Source organism: Pelmatolapia mariae, linkage group LG10_11 (genome assembly GCF_036321145.2).
Source record: "Pelmatolapia mariae isolate MD_Pm_ZW linkage group LG10_11, Pm_UMD_F_2, whole genome shotgun sequence".
Classification (NCBI taxonomy): domain Eukaryota; kingdom Metazoa; phylum Chordata; class Actinopteri; order Cichliformes; family Cichlidae; genus Pelmatolapia; species Pelmatolapia mariae.
This window is the reverse complement of record NC_086236.1, coordinates 57,914,395-57,933,072: the sequence shown is the minus strand read 5'-3', so window position 1 is coordinate 57,933,072 and position 18,678 is coordinate 57,914,395. Positions and strand designations below refer to the sequence as shown.

The 18,678-nt window shown below is 41.3% G+C and overlaps 2 protein-coding genes across 4 annotated transcripts; both read right to left on the bottom strand.

Annotated features, from left to right (window-relative positions):
• Window positions 1–984: 984 nt before the first annotated feature.
• On the bottom strand, window positions 985–5,648 carry fdps (farnesyl diphosphate synthase (farnesyl pyrophosphate synthetase, dimethylallyltranstransferase, geranyltranstransferase)). 2 transcript variants are annotated; one of them, XM_063485968.1, is made up of 10 exons: window positions 5,490–5,648; window positions 4,907–5,059; window positions 4,683–4,823; window positions 4,147–4,227; window positions 3,899–4,021; window positions 3,180–3,268; window positions 3,018–3,090; window positions 2,854–2,931; window positions 2,596–2,730; window positions 985–1,607 (listed from the first exon to the last, which is right to left on the bottom strand). In XM_063485968.1, exons 1-10 carry the CDS (start codon window positions 5,490–5,492, stop codon window positions 1,407–1,409), a joined length of 1,077 nt encoding a protein of 358 aa, XP_063342038.1. In that variant the 5' UTR covers window positions 5,493–5,648; the 3' UTR covers window positions 985–1,406. The 2 variants fall into 2 exon arrangements, with proteins under 2 accessions (XP_063342038.1, XP_063342037.1); XM_063485967.1 differs by lacking the exon at window positions 5,490–5,648 and having other exon boundaries at window positions 4,907–5,340.
• Window positions 5,649–6,798: 1,150 nt separating this feature from the next.
• On the bottom strand, window positions 6,799–17,903 carry fam189b (family with sequence similarity 189 member B). 2 transcript variants are annotated; one of them, XM_063487846.1, is made up of 15 exons: window positions 16,928–17,903; window positions 16,416–16,685; window positions 16,260–16,316; window positions 15,749–15,856; window positions 15,485–15,598; window positions 15,240–15,347; window positions 13,830–13,990; window positions 13,607–13,706; window positions 13,454–13,526; window positions 11,217–11,514; window positions 10,783–11,120; window positions 10,660–10,701; window positions 9,037–9,212; window positions 8,792–8,932; window positions 6,799–8,704 (listed from the first exon to the last, which is right to left on the bottom strand). In XM_063487846.1, the coding sequence occupies exons 2-15, from the start codon at window positions 16,647–16,649 to the stop codon at window positions 8,450–8,452; spliced, it is 2,205 nt and encodes a 734-aa protein (XP_063343916.1). In that variant the 5' UTR covers window positions 16,650–16,685; window positions 16,928–17,903; the 3' UTR covers window positions 6,799–8,449. The 2 variants fall into 2 exon arrangements, with proteins under 2 accessions (XP_063343916.1, XP_063343915.1); XM_063487845.1 differs by having other exon boundaries at window positions 16,416–17,377; window positions 17,525–17,903.
• Between the last annotated feature and the right edge of the window lie 775 nt (window positions 17,904–18,678).

Below are 18,678 nucleotides of genomic sequence, written 5' to 3'. Positions count from 1 at the left end.
GTTAAACACAGTATAAAAATGTCAGCAAGGGTTTGAGCCGTCACTTGAGTAAAAATCATGCCAAAAACAGAAGATATCAGTTATGAGTCGAGAAAAAGAATTATTCATGCTCACAAAGAAGTAGATGGATGTAAAACGTTATCACAGTGTATCCAAGTGTCAAGAACTGGAGTGAGAAGTGTCATCAAGAAATTCAAAGGGAGCCACACAATACAGACCAAGTCTCGCAGACATAGGAAGCAAAAGATTTCAAACACTCTGGAAAAAAAAACTGCGAGAAATTTTGAAGTCAGACTAAAATATGTTAAGTATGCTGAGTGCTTTCCTCAGATGAGCTGAAACTAGAGCAGGGATGCTGCTTATGTTTGGAGAAAGAAGGGAGAGAAATACAACCCAAAGAACACCCTCCCTACAGTGAAACAAGGTATTGGGGGTACAATGCTGCGGGGATGCTTCAGTGCATTTGGAATTGGGAATCTCATGAAAGTGGAAGGAATCACAAAGAAATAAGGATATGTGAAGATTCTGAAAGAAAACCTCAAGCAGTCATCGCTTTGTTTTCCAAGGTGAAAGTGACTTAAAACATTTGTTGCCTCTGTTGAAGAACTGCTTCCAGAAGGCCAAAGTGAACATTACAGACTGGTCTGCACAAAGCCCTGACTTTGAAAATCTGTCGGGAAGACCGAGGTCCATGCCAGAAGACCATCAAATCTGGAGGAGCTTGAGAGCTGGGCTGAGATTGCTCAGACGTATGTGAGGCTTCGTGAAAACTAGAACAACTGACTACAGGCTGCAAATTGGACACACCATTGACTATTAGCATCATGGTGGCTAATAATTTTGATTTGTGTGAGGAAAGTAAAATAACGTAAGCATACAAAATAAAACCAGGATGTTTGGAAAAGCTGTGCTAAAAAATCCTTTGTCTCTTTAAACAACATAACACCACACAAAAAGATGACATGTACACAACCATGTTTGTTGATACACTATATATTATTTATTAAAAGCAATAAATTCTTGGCTAGTACGGACTTTAAACACTATAAAACATATGGAACAGTTTGTCAGTTTTCATCATCTGTCCTCTGCCATCAGCATTCACCCATTTATTATGCAATCAAAAAAAACATTAACCTATCATCCCTCTCATGTGTTCCTCAGTTCAGGCAAACACTGAAGTTAAATCAGACCCTTTGTGATTCACTCCAAAGTTATCCTTCTATCAGTCAGATTCCTCTGACAGAGGACATCGTCTATTAAACAAAGTCCTGACTGGGTTACACTGCTGAAGCCTGAAACACTTTATTTAAATAAGAGAGGACCTGATTGTGCGTATTCATAAGAGTCACCAGACTTGTGTATTTGATGCTGTTAACATATTTTCTACAAAGCAGCAAGCCCTCTCACTTGTTTCTCTTGTAGATTTTTTGGGCAAAATTGAGGAAAACAGAGTGAGGAAGATTTTGTGCGTGGCTGGCGATGAGTTTCTGTAGGCGCTGGTAGCTTTCCTCTTCATATTTTTGGTACAATGATGGAATCTGCAGGCTGTTGTACAGTGCTTTGACCTTTTCCACACTGGCTTCATCATGTTGTCCATAACATCCCTGAGGAGGAGATCAAAATGAACTTGTTAACACTAACAAATGACTCTAGTCATGAGTCTAAACAAGGTGGGAACAGATGACGTCAAAGAATTAAAGGTGTAGACGTTTTAATACTGACTTAAACTGTACCAATGATTACATACATCAGGGGAATTTTCTGGATGCCCAGAACATTGAATATCGGCTAGTAAGCAAAGTTAAGGGTAAGATTAGCAATTTTATGTCATATGACGCAAACAGAGCTGAACCACTACTCCACCAGAAACTAGTATTGATTTCTTATAGAAGACGCAAGCCAGCAATGCGAGCTTTAGAGCATAGAGCTGCATAACTGCCAGCACTAAATCAAGCTGCTGTGTAGTTTGTTATAGTTGGATGTATCTCAACTTGTTGTACAACAAGCAGACAATAGAGTATAACCGTTGACTGGTCTCTATGGCATGTGACTGAGGCCCTAGCAACATCTGGCGATGCCAAGGACTAATTTCTGCAACCAGCTGACATGAATAATGAAGCTAGCCCGGCAGCAGATCTAGATGTTTATTCTATCCTACTGCAGAGTCTAACGACGGTATACACAAACAGTGGTTACTCTCTTGTCCGTATGAAAATTCTCTCTAGATGAGATGCTATGTTAACTCAAAATCAGCACCTTAATTACAAATTAATATTACAAGAATGTAAGGAACAGGGCTAGATGGAGAGATTGCTACTTTCTCTGCAACATAATGTATTAATACTGTTAATATTATTATTATTTTGCTCATTATATCAGTTGATTTAAAAAAGAAAAGTTTTAAAACTAACAACCATACAAATTGCACATTTAAAGGATAAAAAAAAACAAGGGCACGTACAGCTAAGCATCATCAAAATCAAAATTCTACACAGTGGAATTCCTGCACAGTATGTGCAGCAACCCAACTCTGCCACATATTTATTAATTTTACGTGATCAGAAGAGAAGCATTTATTTAATGAGGCCCAACCTCTAGCTCTTCTCTCTGCTTAGGAGTCATGATTTCCAAGGCTGTCACTACCAGCCAGCTGCATTTGTTGTCCTGAATGTCTGTGCCAATCTTTCCTGTCACAGCAGGGTCACCGTAACAGTCCAAGTAATCATCCTGTGACAGAATACATCAGATGGTCATTAAAACAGAATAGTCAGCAGCGTATTATGCAACACGTGCAGCTAACGAATGGGAAATATTATGCTATGAAGGTCAATGATGAGGAAAAGTAGCTACTTGTATTTGAAAGAACTCCCCCATCTCAAGTAAGATGTGCTTGGCGTTGCTGTGCTCTTCTTCACTGTTGATTCCTGCCTGGAAAAGAAAAAAGGTACAAAGAGTGTTTTAAAGCTGTATTATTTTACCTCCATTTTTATGCAACATGAAGTTGACACACTCACCATATACATTGCAGCTGCCACTGGGAGGTAAAATGAATAAAAGGCAGTCTTGTATTTTACGATTGCTTTATACCTTTAAGACAAAAAAAGAAAAAGAAAAAAGAAATAAATACTTATTGCAATAAACAACAGTCATCTTTCAACACTCTCTCCCTTTCTTACCTTTCGATGGTGAATCTGTTGAGGTCAATTTGTCTGGGTGGAGCAGTCATGAGATCCAGAGCCTGACCGAGTTCTGTCTGGAAAGTGACCTGAGGGAAAAAGAAAGAAGAAAACACACAGGGTAAATAAAAACTTGCAAGTACTTGAGTTTCTGAAATAACTGGTCGGTCACTTAATATGCAAATATTTTGACAGCTGATGAATCATTTGAGACATTTTAATTAAAGAATTAGGAAACTGTGTTGAAAATTTTGTGGTTCGTTTTTATGACAATCTAAATATGCAGGCTGATTAAATTGGTTGGCTGAACAAAACACACATCAGCAAGATGACAGTGTTGGCTTGAGGAAAATATTGTAAAGGACATTTTTTCCTCTTCCCTCTATGGCAGCTGGGAAAGGCTCCAGCCACCTCCCCACTGCCACGAACGGGATAAGCGGTAAAGAAAATGGATTGATGGATGTTTTGCATTTTCTGAGGAGTAGTTTGTGGACAGTGGACAATGTGGAAGATGACGATGAAGTGTTGAGCTGGATTTAACTATGTAATAATATATTGCTCAAGCTGGACATTTGAGTGAAATCATGCATAACCACAGTCATAACCTCTTCAGCAGTCTCTCGGTTGGCTTTTAAGAGCCGTTACTGCATACATTTTACGAACAAAGTGATTAATTTGCTGCCAGATGCACAAGCACACTTTCAGCCAAGAAGACCCACTTCGTTGAACAGCTCCAGGAGGTGAACATAGTAGGGCTGATCTCTGCAATATCTGCGAAGCAGTCTGTAGATCGACCCCTCTAACAGAAAGGAATCATTAATGGCATCCAGACCTATTCCATCCTAAAAAAAACAAAAAACAAACAAACCAATAGGTAGGATTTATATAGGTAACCAGAGGGAAGTGGGAAAATAACCACAGCACAAACTCATACTAGTCTCTTTTTCTGGAATATATTAAGTTTCACCTTCTTGTACCAGCAGGGTTGCCCTCTCCGAGTGACAGATCCATCCATGATGTCATCTGCCACGAGGAAAAATGCTTGAAGCTGCAAGTATCAGACACACAGTGGCAACACCTAAATTAGAAAACGTAGCACTTGTGAAAAGTGTCAATGCTACAGTCAAGAGTCTGCTCGTGAGAGAAAGTTTTAAAGAGACACGACCTGCATATGCCAGCTACCTTCCTGTCAATTTAGTAAAATCCAGCCTCAACGATGATTAAAGATAAATCACGATTTAACATGTGTAAATTTATTGGTTAAAATAGTAACAATATTGTTTGTGCTGATTATTGTGGTCCCAAGCCCCCACTGAAGACTGCAGACTTTAAAGGAGGTCATAACTATGTAGTGCAATCTTTTAAAGCAGCTTAACATCTTGATGCTTAATTAGGTTGGAACAGAATTAAAATCACCTGTGACCGACACGGACTTTTAATGGGTAAAAAAATTAATGAAATACTGTCAGACTTTTAATTTAGCATGCCATACCAAACCCTCACCAGTTCAATGCACCAGCCGACCAACAGAGCCCGCTGCACTGTGTCCTGGGTAAGCTGGGAGGGCGGGACAAGCTCCCTGAGTGAGCCAATCACAGAAAGGCCTCGGTTCCTCTTTCCTCCAGGAGTGTTGTATACCAAAACCTTAAACAAAAACACATATGAACCTCTACATATCATTGTCCCCGTCTGCTAAACGAAACAAGAGACCAGTCATACATACTTACCTCTCTCAGTCTTTTCAATGCGTCTGCCAGCACGGGATCTGTAAAGTCTCTCTCTGTGAGCTCTGTGACGAGCTCCTCAAACTGGTCTTCAAACAGCTGAGGGTCTGAAAGCAGAGCCTTCTTGTTGTGCGTCCCATTGCAAACTCTGTCTCCCTGCAAAGACGAGATGCACAGCAGGTGAGAGGTGTTTCTTGGCCTGAGGGGGGACACGGTCAGCCAAACGGTCCGGATAATTTTATGGGCACTGGTGACCCAGCTCAGCAAGCGTCTCATTACCCTTCAACCGTGCAATTGTGCCGACCAGTAACAAACGTTTAGGTAAAGGTAAATCACATGGTTGCTCCAGATGAGGATCAACCAGGTGACTGTAACACTACCAGGTTACTTTAACACTACTAGGCCATGGTCTATCCGGCAGAGTGGATTAAGAGAAACTATTATTAGCTAGCTAGTTCCGTTATCATGAAAAGAAGCGTTTGCTGACTTTAGCTTACATCGTTTTCCTTCATTCACTCTGTCTTCTAGGCTAGTTATAACATAACGAATGAAAATGTTTCTTATTCATACAAATGCATTTACTCACCATAATAACACCGCCCTGTAATCCCAGACTACACGATGTAATACAGTATAAAATGCCGGTCTTCACTTTCTCAGTCTTGTTGTCAAACTGGAGTCTGTGAACGTCTCCTAAAACCAGGATATCAGACTGTAGTTTGCTGTCGCGCTGCTGTCTGTTTTATTACACCGCAGTCGAACTAAATGTCCCAGTGTTCCTTGCGAGTGGTTAAATATGGGCGGAGATTTTAAAAGGCTCCATTTGACATTAAGGGGTTTCATTGGTTTGGTGCATCGAACCAGGATGGGCTTTCACAATGGCTAACCAATAGGACTTGAGAAGAGGCGGAGCTTAAGTGGAGTGGCAAGAGTGGAGAGAGGAGTATGATAAAGGAAATGAAGAAATTTCTATACTGTATTATAGTACACAGTAGTATACAGTACATAAGAAAATTATATGATCCTATTCAATACATAGATAATTTCTATACTGTATTTTTGTACTCATATACATCCCACCAACATAGGTATTTTACAGTGTCTTGAGCCACCCCTAATTTCTTTCTATTTTGCTTGCATGGAGCAAGTAATTTTTTAAAGTGATCTTGAGCAATAGCTGAAGCTTTTTTAAAGGTTTGTTTTTCCTTGGACACTAACCACTTTTTCATTCATTTTCACTCCAGTCATTGTATCTGGCCATTTTGAGATTATTATTATTATTATTATTATTATTATTATTATAAATATTATTTTATTTTATTGTTTGTTTTATTGTATTTTTCTTGTTTCTTTAGCTGAATCTGGAAAACAGGTCTTTTGATCCATGCAATACCATCTGGAAAGTATCTGATTGGTTAAAAACGTAATTTTTTCAGCACGACAGTGAACCCAAATACACTGCCAATGCATTACAAGCACACCTGGAAAAAAAACACACACACGATTAGTCAAGGACTGGCCTCCCCAGAGCCCAGACCTTAACATTACTGAAGAATCGTGGCTTCATGTTGATAGAGAATTAAATGAAAAAGCAGCCAACACCCAAAGAAAGGATTTGATTGTCCTTCTAGAAGCCTGGACAACAATCCATCAAGACTACATAAGAAATCTTGCCTAAGAGAGTTCAGGCTCTGTTGTATATTTAATATTAGCTAAATAATAGCTGCTTTAAAATTGACCTTATACACTGTATTTCCATTTATGTTTGCATATATTTCAATAAAACACTGAAGCTACTTTACAGTTTACTAGCAAAATATAAATAAATGAGGAGTTGAAGACTTTTACACAACACTGCATTTTGTCTATCATTTATTTCATTTCATGAAATACATTGACACTGCATTTAAAATCTGGAATAGGTGTCATACTTAGATTACATTTATTGTTCAGGTCTAAAGGCTCTGTCCTGTTAAGCCTGCAATACAGATATACATTTCTTGAAATAAATTATGTTTTATGCAAGACAGGAGGTAGAAACACAGCTCAGTGCCTTTATAGGTGTATGCATGTGCCTGTAAGTGTGTATGTGTGTAAATCTTTAAACTTAGTTACATACGTATGAGTGTATCCAAAATGTGCCTTTACTGATACGTATTCAGTATCATCACTTGGTGAGCACACCAGAAAGTCTTTCTAAAGAAAAAAAGAAATCCAATCTGATACAAATATATTATTACACTTCAAAATTCAGTACCCAGAGCTGCCAGACCCATCACAAATTCCCTGTCATGAGAGTATCTGGAAGATTTTCTTTTTTTTTTTTTTGTCATTCAACTAACCACCAGCAACCCGTAGAGTCCACAGGGACATGTGCTAACACATTTTGTGAAGCCTGACCACATAATGAATTCATCTGTACATTTACTGTGAGAGACTCTTCATATCATCGGAGTACAAGTTACACCTATTTATCTTACAGGATCAAGCTGCTTTAGCCAGTGTCACATATTGAAACTCGATTAAAATCAAATTGGACACAGAGGCATGTTTGGAGCCTGTGGGAGTGCTGCAGATCCTTGTCCTTAGAGCTAGCTATTAAAACAAATACATTTTAACTGCCGACTATCACAGGTCTTGGGTGCAAGGGGAGGAAAAAAAAGGAAGCATAGTCAAAACATGCAGATAAAGACATTCTGAAGGACATGTTACTTAATTACACAGACAGTCAGGATTCAATGCACAAGGTTTCTGCTGTATCGCCGGTTGTAGCAAAACATGCGCACGGGCAAACGAAATGACCGTGTCCAGGGGCCACCCACAGAGAGTACATTTCACAGGCTGAGCATGTGTCTGTGGCGTGCATTAATGTCAGTGTCTGAATGCTGGCTGCCTTATTTTTCGAAGGCCATCGTGTAGGTGGAAAAAGTGTGACTGAATTAGAAAAACACAAAATTAGCAACTCAGTAATGTGAAAGCATTTCTCATGTGTTGTCCGTTTATCTTACATTGTACTCAGCTGACTATATGATGATGCATTTTGTTTAATCAATGGAAGACAAAGTAAGAGCTTTCCTTGATCACTTCACCTGAGCGATCCCGTGAATGAATAGCAATGTACAAAAGGGCCAGAAGCATATTGCAACCCATTGTGTAACAGACTGAGATTAAAAGTAAGTTGTCTGAATGCTAGTTGAGTTCCATTTCCAGTCAGCGTTAGGAGCTCATTGGTGTGGCAGAAAAGATGCTTCTGGTAGGTTGATCTTGGCCAATAGGTTCTCTAAAGAGAGCCCATCAGAAATAAACATCTACAGAGCACGGCACTGCTGTTGATCTGTGAGGGAGCTCTAAGGTGTTGTTCACATGATAAAGAGCACCACTAAGTAAGGCCATTTGCACAGCTTGCTCCAAGAAACGGAAGTGAATAAGAGACAAAGGAGGGAAGACAATATCTCAATAGGCTTCTAGATATTTCCCCCTACAGCCCTGTCATCTTGCGTGCCACCTATTTTCCTCCTCCACCCCTCCTTCACTCTCCTCTTCTTTTCACAGTGCAGACTCTGAGTAGAGAGCTCCCGATGACCCATGTGGTGCATGAGGTGTCACTAATCGACGCAGTGACGCTGAGGAGGAGAAGCTTAAATCTCCACAGCTACGCAGGTGGATCCCTTCAGGCGCCCGGCTGCTGTAGTGTCGGTTGTGACGACTGTCACTGTGGGAATGGTGATGTCCGCGTCGATGAGGATGATGGGAATGATGGTTGGCTTGTCCGCGGCTTGTGCTCCAAGGCGTTCGCAACACCTGAAGATATTTTTATGAAGTTGTGAGAAAGGGCAGAAGGTTTGCTGCAAAGGGACATAACAGCGTAATCAGGACTTCTTTTTATACCTGCTCCAAGGGCAAGTGGTTGGCACCCTCAGCTCCACTCCTTCTCTTAGGTCCCTGCCCTGCGCTGCCAGTATACTCAGATGGGGGCGCCAGGTTACGTTTGGAGCGCTGCAAGAAGCGAGCCACCAGAACCCGAGTGACCTGACGGAAACACAAGGAGATCAGAGAATGAGCAGACTGCACAGCCATTCATATTTGCCAGCTTACTGCTCCTGTAACTTCCTTCAAGAATTTTTTTGACTTGCCTTAAGGTCTCCGAGAGAACGGTGGCAGTCTTTAGGTAAACGTAACGGTGAAGTGGGTGCAGGTTTGGAGGGGACCTGCACCCCCGTGGCTGCTAGTTTGATGGTGCCTTTCCTGGGCAGAGCAGCAACCGGAGGCACAGAAGTGCGGGGCAACAGACATGCTTCAGAGGATGGGCCTTTGCATAAGAAGAAAAAGAAAATGTTACATGCAGAGCTATAATACCCTTTTAGCTGATCCAGCAGCAGAGTTGCCAGGTCTGTGCGACAAAACAAGCCCAATGCCAAGTCAAAAATAACCTTAAAAAACAGACACAGGCACAGAGCTGTGCAGACCATTATAGCAACCTGCATAATGCTGATCTGCAGGGGGCTAAGTATGAATAAATTATCTATCTATCCATCCTCCCATCCTATCCCAGCTGTCATAGGGCAAAAGGCAAGGTACACCTTAGAAAAGTTGCCAGGGGCAGGCCCATTTACTTGATTTAAAATAAGGATCTCTGTTCATTCTAGACATTCAGCTAATTTTACCCAACCAGCAGACAAAAAGAAAAAAAATGTGACTGCAGCAGTATATAGTAGTTGCAGTTTGATTGGCGAGATGCCACAGGAAAACTGTAGATCCCTCCACAGTACAGTACAATATGTGTTGATATTTTTATTCTTGCTGTATAATCTATATAAATAAAGATGTAGGCAGAGTCCAAGACAAAATTGCAAACCATAAAGCTCTGAGCCGATAGAAAAACAAAATGGTGAAAAACAACCTTAACATATACTTAGAAAGGGGGGAAGTGAGGGAAACAACATACAGGTAGACATAACTGAAATTTAACAGCTAAATTACAAACATTCTGACTTTTGCTGCATAGAAAAAGCAGATGAAACAGCTGCAAAAACACAAATATTGCTGCTGATGATTCAAAGAGGTATAGTGTATATAGACTGTAGGAAGTGCTGCATGGTATTACAGAATGTACCAGACTGTCCCCCTGCTCTACTAGACAGTAAAGAGCATACTATTTAGTGTGTCTGATGGAATAATCCATTATAATAAATTAGGCTACCTAAAATCTTATGCCTGTGATAGTGACATTAAGGCCTGTATCATGGATAATCATGGATTATTGCATTTTTCCATGACGTACTGTATCCATGACTTTGCTGCTTGAGCATCCATCCATTGGGGTCTGTCATTTGAAAAAGAAAATGCAGATAAGAAGGCACATTACTGTTTCCACAAAGTGATGTCATTTATCAATATGTAATCAAATCACTGCTAATTTTGATGTTCTGGAAAAGTTTCATAAATCACGTGCACATAAGGCTAGATCTCCATGTCTCCTCTGAAGCGTACGTTTCCAGTCGTTGCTAAGAGGCTTTGATGAATGAGGGCAATTAGCGGTAAATGAGCTGAGCTATGTCTCATCAAAACAACTTAGACATGATTTCTTTTGGGGTTTCTCCTTCTAATTAGACAATCTCAAGTAAAGAGGAAGAAAGGATGACAGAGGTGCTGATGAAATGCAGCAAAGGTTCAGCTCTTTAACTAAGAACATTTGTACATTACACTGCCTGATAAAGTTTATCTCATCTTTAAGGTCCATAGGAGTGAGCTCTTACCTGTGTCTATAGATGCCTTGCTGCTTCCAGAGCCAAAGTCAACTAGAGAAATGTAAGTTCAGACAGGTTATGGGATCTATAAAGCTAGTTTAAGACATGTGTTTACGTTGGTGTCTGACTTACCTGTCTCAGTTGAGGAGCCCAGACCTGGCTCACTGTGTGACCTCACAAGGCGTAGGAAGCCTTCCCGGTCTTTTTGTACATTCTCTCCATCTCTTTCATTCTTCCCAGCTCTCCGGTGAAGATACAGGGGTTGGTGCGGATGGGGTTGCTCACTGGTAGCAGAGGAGGATGAGGTAAGGGGAGCAGAAGAGGCTGGGATGGCTCCTTGGACTGAAGGGGTGGAGGGGTGAACTCGAATCTCTGGGATCGAGGATTGGTGTTGAGAGGTGCAACTCCCTACTGCTTCCAGCTGGGAACAGCTACTAGCCAGGATGGTCTGGCGCCGCAACACTGGAGACCTGGATGACAAAACCGGATAATGCCAAAACATATGTTGGCATGTGTTTGCAGTTTCAACTTCTGATTTTAACCCGGCATCGGGCGTTTGCACTCACCTGTATGTGGTGGTGGCTGTGCTGGGTGAGGAGCAGGAGTTGGACCGCTCTCCTCTGAGGAATCGCCTGGCTCTTGGCCCTCCTGCCAGAGGACTCTCTGGTGTTTGAGACGGTGGGCCACCTAAGTTAATATACTCCCTACCATCTCCTCCGTCTCCACCCTCACTAGCATTCCTGTTACGCCTCTCCCCTTGGTTTCTCAGCCCAACCTCCAAGAGGCAGGAGTCCTCAGAGGGGGAGGAATCATCAGGGATGTCCACAATCTCTGACATTAACAGAGATCCACTGTCCATGGACACTAAGAAAAAAAGGTAATCCTTTATTATGTAGGGAAAATGTTACATTTTGATTTCATTTATAGGACTTTTTAAATAATCGAAGAAAATTCCTTACTATACCTCAGCAATAATATTGTCAGTAATAATTATGATTTAATGCTTTTTTGTTTTCTGTTGTACAACACTGCACAGAGTTTGTGGAGTTTTAATGAGCTTGAAAGCGAAAATTTGATATGACCACCTTACTTCTTCGACATAGCCTGAAATCTTTTTACGCAAGCTTTCTTGGCATTTATTTAAATAGTGTTCAGGAATAGTTCTAGGATTTTTGAGGGACATTCGAAGCTCTTCTTTGGCTGTTGGCTGCCTTTTGATCCATTTACTGTCGAGATGATCCCAAACTGCTTCAATAATGTTGAGTTCTGGGCTCTGAGGAGGTCAGCCTGCAACTGAGTGTTCCCTTGTGTGTTTTTCTATCCAGGTGTGGTTTCACTCCATTGGCAGTGTGTTTGAGATCATTGTCATGCTGGAAAATGAGCCGTTACCAATCAGAAGTTTCCAGCTGGTGTTGCATGGTGGATCAAAATTCTAGGGTACTTCTGCGTGATCATATTTTCATTAGTTTTGGGAAGATCACCAACACCTGTGGCTGAACTGCAGCCCCAAACCATCGCAGAGCTTCAACCATAATTTACAGGCAGCTGTAGATCATTGTACCCGACCTCCTCTGTACATATTATTGATGATTTGAACCAAAGACTTCACATTTGGATTCATCACTCAATAAGACCTAATGCCACTGGTTTTCTGTCCAGTTCTTGTGTAACTTGGCATACCTCAGCCTTTTGTCCCTGTTTCCCTTGCTTAACAATGGCTTCTTGACAGCCACACTTCCACTGAGACCATTTCTGATGAGGTTTCACTTCTCTTTGAGAATCACCTTGTTGGTGGAAAAATACTGTGTGAACAAATTATCTGTTTTTGTGACAGGCTGTTAATAACAAAGTGTCTAAAGACACAGTTAAAAATGGATTCTTTGTTAAGTTCTCTGTTATGTGCAGATACAACACTAGTTCCTCCCTTGAATTAGGTGGCTTTTCATGCCTGAATGGTCAGTCTTAAGAGGCATGATAAGCACAACCTTAACCCTAACTCCATAAATAAACATTAATCTGAAAATGGTCAGGTAGAAACTGGACTGAAAATAAGTGGCAAAGGAGCCAATCCTCAAATAAACACTTAGCAAGAACTTCAGAAAGCCTGGAGAAATATTCCTTATGATCACTGAAAAAAAAGGAGACAATATGTGGCTCCTTGGAAGCAAAATATAAAGAAATGAGAGGTGGTGCAGGACTTTTACACAGTACTTTATGTTTCATTTTCAGTTTGTCTTCATTTGAAATATAGATCTGATTAATTCAATATATTTACTGTCAGTGAATACTGATTTTAGTACATTGCTGACATTTGAAAAACGTCACTGGCAGAAGAGGTTTAACACTTGTGTTAAATTCAAGGTATAATCTAATATAAAATTAACCACACTTGTAATGTAATGTCATAACAAGAGTACTGTCCCGTTTCTGAAATTATGACGAACAAAAAAAGAAAAAGATAGACAGAGTTCACACCAGTCATATTTTTTAATAGCAGGCTAACACTGGTGTACCTAAAACATCTGTTTGTGTACCTGTATGTCTATCTTGTATGGTTTGAAAATTGCTTTAATTAAAAAATGTTTATTAATGTTTTTGTCTTTTTACAATCATGTAAGCAAGGCTAAATAAAAATCTGTATATTTGGTTTGGGAGTGAACCACCCTTTCAAGTTTGGAACTACTTTTTAAAATGATAATTATGTTGATTTTTAGTAACTTTTTCTAATAATTTTCTAATAATAGTTGTTTTTTAATATTCCAAATGCAAATGGCTCTGTAAAAAATATGTTCCATTAGCTAACCTTCTCCACTGAAGGCGGTGGAAGTTCCTCTCTCTCCAGACAGCTCAGTGCCTTGGGGGTCAAACACTGTGGCCTTGATAGTCACAAAAGACAAGGATCAGCTTCTCACTAAGTCCATCACACAAACACCGATACAAGTACACACATACTTACCTGGCTGGCAGCTCTCTGTCCCATCACAGCTTCATAAGGAGGAGGGCAGTCAGTGGGGTAAAGGGGAACGGGGCTCTCCATGGAGCCATTATAGGTGATGCTAAATGTGGATGCAAAAATATAATCGTTTAGATTTACAAAATGTAGCCTGATCATGTAAGTGAATGGCTACTAAATGTCGAACACAAGTGATATTGATGCATTTTAAGTGCATGTTTAGTACCTCTGAGCATCTGTCTCAGAGCTGCAGGTGTACTCAGGAGGATAGTAGGGGGGTGGAGGGATGGGTGGAACAAACTCCTCAAAGTCCATGATGTTGGTCAGGAAGGCATCCTGAGGAGTGGTGCATTCTGGGTTGACAGACCGAGAGCGATGTGGGGCCAGCTGGGCAGGAATAAAAAATTGGGTACATCTTTAAAAGATACGGTGTTGTGACAAAGTATCTTCTATCTTTCTGATTTCTTATTTTTGGCATATCTGTCACACTTACATGTTTCAGATCAGCAAACAAATTTCAACATTAGAGAAAGATAAACTGAGTAAATACAAAATGCAGTTTTTAAAGGATGAATTCAGCTATTAAGGGAAAATAATATGCAAACCTACCTGCCCTACGTGAAAAATTAATTGCCACCATTATTAAATCATTAATTCATTGTGATTAACATTTTTTGGAAAGTTGAGTTTAATTTAATCAGCTACACCCGGGCTGGATTTCTACCAAACCTGTTGAATCAAGAAATCACTCAAACAGAATCATTTGCCAAAAATCAACTTGATGATCCCCAAGACTTTGGGAAAAATATTCTGTGGACTGATGAGACAAAAGTTGAACCTTTTGGCATATTTGAGTCCTGTTACATCTGCATTAAACGAACACAACATTTCATAAAAAGGACATTATATCAATAGTCAAACATGGCGGTGGTAGTGTGATGGTCTGATTTGCTGCAGTACCTGGACAACCTGCCTTAGCTGAATGAACCATGAATTCTGCTCTCTATCAGAAAATCCTGAAGGACAATGTCCAACCATCATTTCATGCCCTGAAGCTCAAGCACACTTGGGTTATGCAGGAGCACAATGATCCGAAACACACCAGAATGTCCATCTTTGAAATGCTAAAAATGACAAAATTAAGGTTTTGGAGTGGCCTAGTCAAAGTCCAGACTTAAATCCGATTGAGATTATCTTAAACAGGCTGTGCATGCTGGAAAACCCTCCAGTGTGGGTGAATTAAAACAGTTCTGCAAAGAACAGTTGGGTCTAATGGCGAGTTTGAAAAACCCATTGCCTATTACTGCAAACAGTTGATTGCAGTTCTTGCTGCCAACGGCGGCACAACCAGTTATTAGGCTTCGGAGGCAATTACTTTTTCACAGAGGGCCAGGTGGGTTTGGACGTTTTATTCCCTTAATAAATCATTTAAAAACTGAATTTTGTATTTATTTGAGTTATCTTTATCTAAACGTTTAAACATTTTTCAAAATCAGAAACAGGTAAGTGTGACAAATATGCAAGAAAGAAATCAGGAAGGGAGCAAATGCTTCTTCACAGCAATATATATATTCTAATCTCTTAAGGCAGCAGTCCAGCACATTTTAAATGTAAAATGTGCTGCATCTGTTCCTACCAGGTGCAGGAGGTCCAGGGAGAATATGTGGATACTGCAGGTCACGGTGGACAGGGTACAAATGATGGTGGAGAGAATGCTGAGACCACACGCACTGAACAAAAGGTCCTGTAAAGACGATGCATTCAAAAGAAAACAAAATCTACATCGTACAAGCGTTGTCTTTCAGCATTTTAGGCATTAGTTTGTGAAATCTTTTATGTGCAAAATGGATTTCCAGTGTAGTCAAAAAATATTCTACCTACCTTCAGCTGTTTTCTGACTGAGTGGCACCCATTATCCTGGTTGAGGACCAGCTTTTCCTCATCTGTGGAGCAGGGGTCTGTGCGTGCACAGCACACACACAGACCATTTTCCACCTAAACACATTGGATTGGTGTAAAGCACTAATCGGTAGATCAAAAGTGGATATTTGCAGCTATTCCTGTCACGTTCTCCATGCATCTGGCTAGAAGGGCATCTAAGCATGAAGGTAGAAGACAAAGCTCGCATAATATTGCTCACTGTACCTGGCAGGTGAGCATGGACTTGACCATCTGTGCATTCTGACAGGACAGCATTGAGCCAGCTAGACTGAGTATCACACACACTGCAGACAGCAGCATAAACAGTGACACCTGTGGAGATACACAGAGATGATGTTTGAGTTAGAGCGTGGCATTCAACCAAAGACCACAGCAGGATATCTCATGGTTTAAAATGCTTTCAACCAGAGTAAAGAACATGTTCAATGAAAGTGCCTGTTTTAGATCCTGGTCCTGTTTTTGGTCCTGAATGCACTGAAATCTTAAGCCTGCTAAGTGTTTTACTTCATGTGCACAGTGTAATCAAAATATAAAATATAGTTTTTTTCATGCAGATATAGAATTGTTTAAACCACATAGTGACAAAACACCCCACTGCAAAGACCCTCAGTTATCAGTTATGCAAGAATGCACATTTTAAACTCCCCCTTTTATGCCAAAAAGGATGAAAAGTTTGAAATTCTCAGAAAAATTTGATGCAATGTGCTACACATACCACCAGCGTCAGAGGTCTCCTCCATGAGATTATTCCAACAATCCCCGATGCCACCACCTGGAAACAAAAAGCATGTGCACCATGAAATACCTCCTTTAGTATATCTGCTGTAACATACTCTAAATGTTGTTTGTTTTCAGTATGAGTTACACTTACAAAGAAACCAGCCCAGAATGGACAGGACTGCCTTACGCGGGGAGTGGTGGTGAAGGCCATGCTGGTGAAAGAGAAGGCCAGGACCATTGCTCCCAAGCCCAGGTGGCACAGCCCCAGGTAAAGGAGCAGTCGGGCCCCACCAGGCCCCCGGCCAGACATGCCCCTGCGGCTGTCTGACCAACCCCGGGACCCAGAGGCTGAAGCCACGCTGCTAGAGTCTGAAGGTGAAGGCATGTTTGGCTTGTGGAGGAGGCAGGGAAAGGTTTTACACTTACAGCGGGTTCATAAAACAAGTTGTGTGGGCAGAAGCACAGGAGAGTAGGAGAGAGAGAGACATAAATGCTGGCTTCAGAGCTTTGCTCTGTCACAGTTATGCACCAAATTCTCCACTGGCAGGTTCTGCGCAATGTCCCATGGTGCGCACTGTAGTCCAGTCAGTGAGTCCAAGAACTTTGTCAGCAGAAAGTTGAAAAAATGAGCTGCTACCACACAGTCGCAGGCACCATACTCACCTCATCTGACGTTTCAGCTTTTATACTTTTAAGTCCACACAGCGTCTCTTTCACCCCACTCAGTTCAGAAGCCAATGTAGCTTATATAGTACAGTCTACGCCATTCTGCTGCCCAGCCATTCTTTGATTAAAACGCTAACAGGCAAACTGGGCAATTCGTTTTCCTTTTAAATCTTCACATTATTGCTATTATTAATCATTTGCTTTTTGCTGCTTCCTCCTCTCCACCTCCTCTCGTCCCTCTCTCCCTCCTCTAGCCCGTGGCATTGCGGTAACTGGAGACCAGAGCAGGCCGCAAATTCTAAAGCATCTCAGAGATAGCAGCTGTTCGCTTGTAGTTTTACTCCCAGCAGAGGCGGCATGTGGGGGTCAGTCCGTGCGTCCAGTCTTGAGGAACATCATCTGAACATGTGCGCTCCCCTCCCGCGACCTTTTTATCAGCTCCTTATCCTGTCACGGAAGAGAAAAAAAGACGGCGAGGAGATCAAAACCCTAAGATCACCCTAAGACTAATTAGCTATCCCGGCATGAACAGGAAATAAATGTTCCATCGATTTTCAAACTGCACCAAAATAGCAGCCAGGCTGGAATATTTACCAGCAGACTATCTATCTTTGTTAACTCCACCTCGGAGGTTTTTGCGGCGGTCCACACAAGCACCTAGACCCCCCTCCTCCTCTCGTTCTTCCTCCTCCGCCGCCTCTTTCCTCCCTGCAGTCACGCGGGCATCCCGTTCAGCCCGTGTGTTTGTGAATGTGTGTATGTACCCCCGACGTTTACCTCACAGCCTTTCACCAGACATCACACCAATACAGCCGCTTAGCCTTCCCGTGCCCCCTCATAGCACAGCAACTTAAGTTTATCTTTCATTATCGTGTTTACTCGCCCCTCCCCTCTGCTGCCCTCGCATCTCTTCCGCTGTTTCCAAGCCGAGCTGTGACTCTGGCAGAGGAACGGATCGTGTTTGCAAACCACAACCTGCCCTATACGTGATGACAAGGCACGCAGAACGTGCAGCCAACTCGGTGATGCGGCAGAGAGCGTTAACACAGTCCTGGTGCTGATGCTGGGAAGGAGGGGTGGTTGCCTAGCGACAGGATCCAGCTTTTACTGCTGCAGCGACGATTAAAACAACAACAACAACAAACACACACAAAAACCCGAAGCAGTTGCTGTTGCTGTTGGCAGGAGATTTAAAAAAAGAAAGAAAGAAAAAAGAGAAATAGACGGTAGCAGAGATTCTTTGTAGTGAGAATGTGTGTCCTGTAGGTGGCTCGTCTAATACAACCAGCGATGTGTCTATCACATGTAATGTTTCTTGTTCGTTCAAAGACCCTCATAGTGACTAACAGATCTTGGTGTCAGATTCTCAAAATAAATACTAAGGGACTTACAGGACCTTACCATTATACTTGGATGATAGATTTTCACAGTAAAAGCCCTAATTTTTGTGTGTGTGGAATGTCCAGTATGCTTTAACCACAGACAAAATAAAAGATGGAGATATCTTCCAGGTCGGAAAAACAAAGCTAATGTGGAAGTGTTGAATACTCTGAGAAGGTGATAACTTTCAAAAACACTTCCAGTTCTATAGAAGTCACAAAACTGCTTTCTAACTTGAACTCTGACAACAGTTTCCTGTTGAGTTTAAAGGCTTGGTCACTCATGTGGGGTTGTATTGAATAATAATAATTTTTAATGAGTGTATTTTGTAAATCTTTGTCATATTATGTCTCAAAATAAATTTGTGG

What these genes read in the sequence shown, in the direction of transcription:
- fdps (XM_063485967.1), bottom strand. Translation starts at nt 5,179, where the DNA reads ATGAGACGCTTGCTGAGCTGGGTCACCAGTGCCCATAAAATTATCCGG. An exon ending in CATTGAAAAGACTGAGAGAG is followed by an intron (nt 4,824 to 4,906) that starts GTAAGTATGTAT and finishes TTTTTGTTTAAG; the next exon opens with GTTTTGGTATACAACACTCC. An exon ending in GGGAGTTCTTTCAAATACAA is followed by an intron (nt 2,731 to 2,853) that starts GTAGCTACTTTT and finishes ATTCTGTCACAG; the next exon opens with GATGATTACTTGGACTGTTA.
- fam189b (XM_063487846.1), bottom strand. Translation starts at nt 16,649, where the DNA reads ATGCCTTCACCTTCAGACTCTAGCAGCGTGGCTTCAGCCTCTGGGTCC. An exon ending in AGTCCATGCTCACCTGCCAG is followed by an intron (nt 15,599 to 15,748) that starts GTACAGTGAGCA and finishes CAATGTGTTTAG; the next exon opens with GTGGAAAATGGTCTGTGTGT. An exon ending in ACCACTTGCCCTTGGAGCAG is followed by an intron (nt 8,705 to 8,791) that starts GTATAAAAAGAA and finishes AAATATCTTCAG; the next exon opens with GTGTTGCGAACGCCTTGGAG.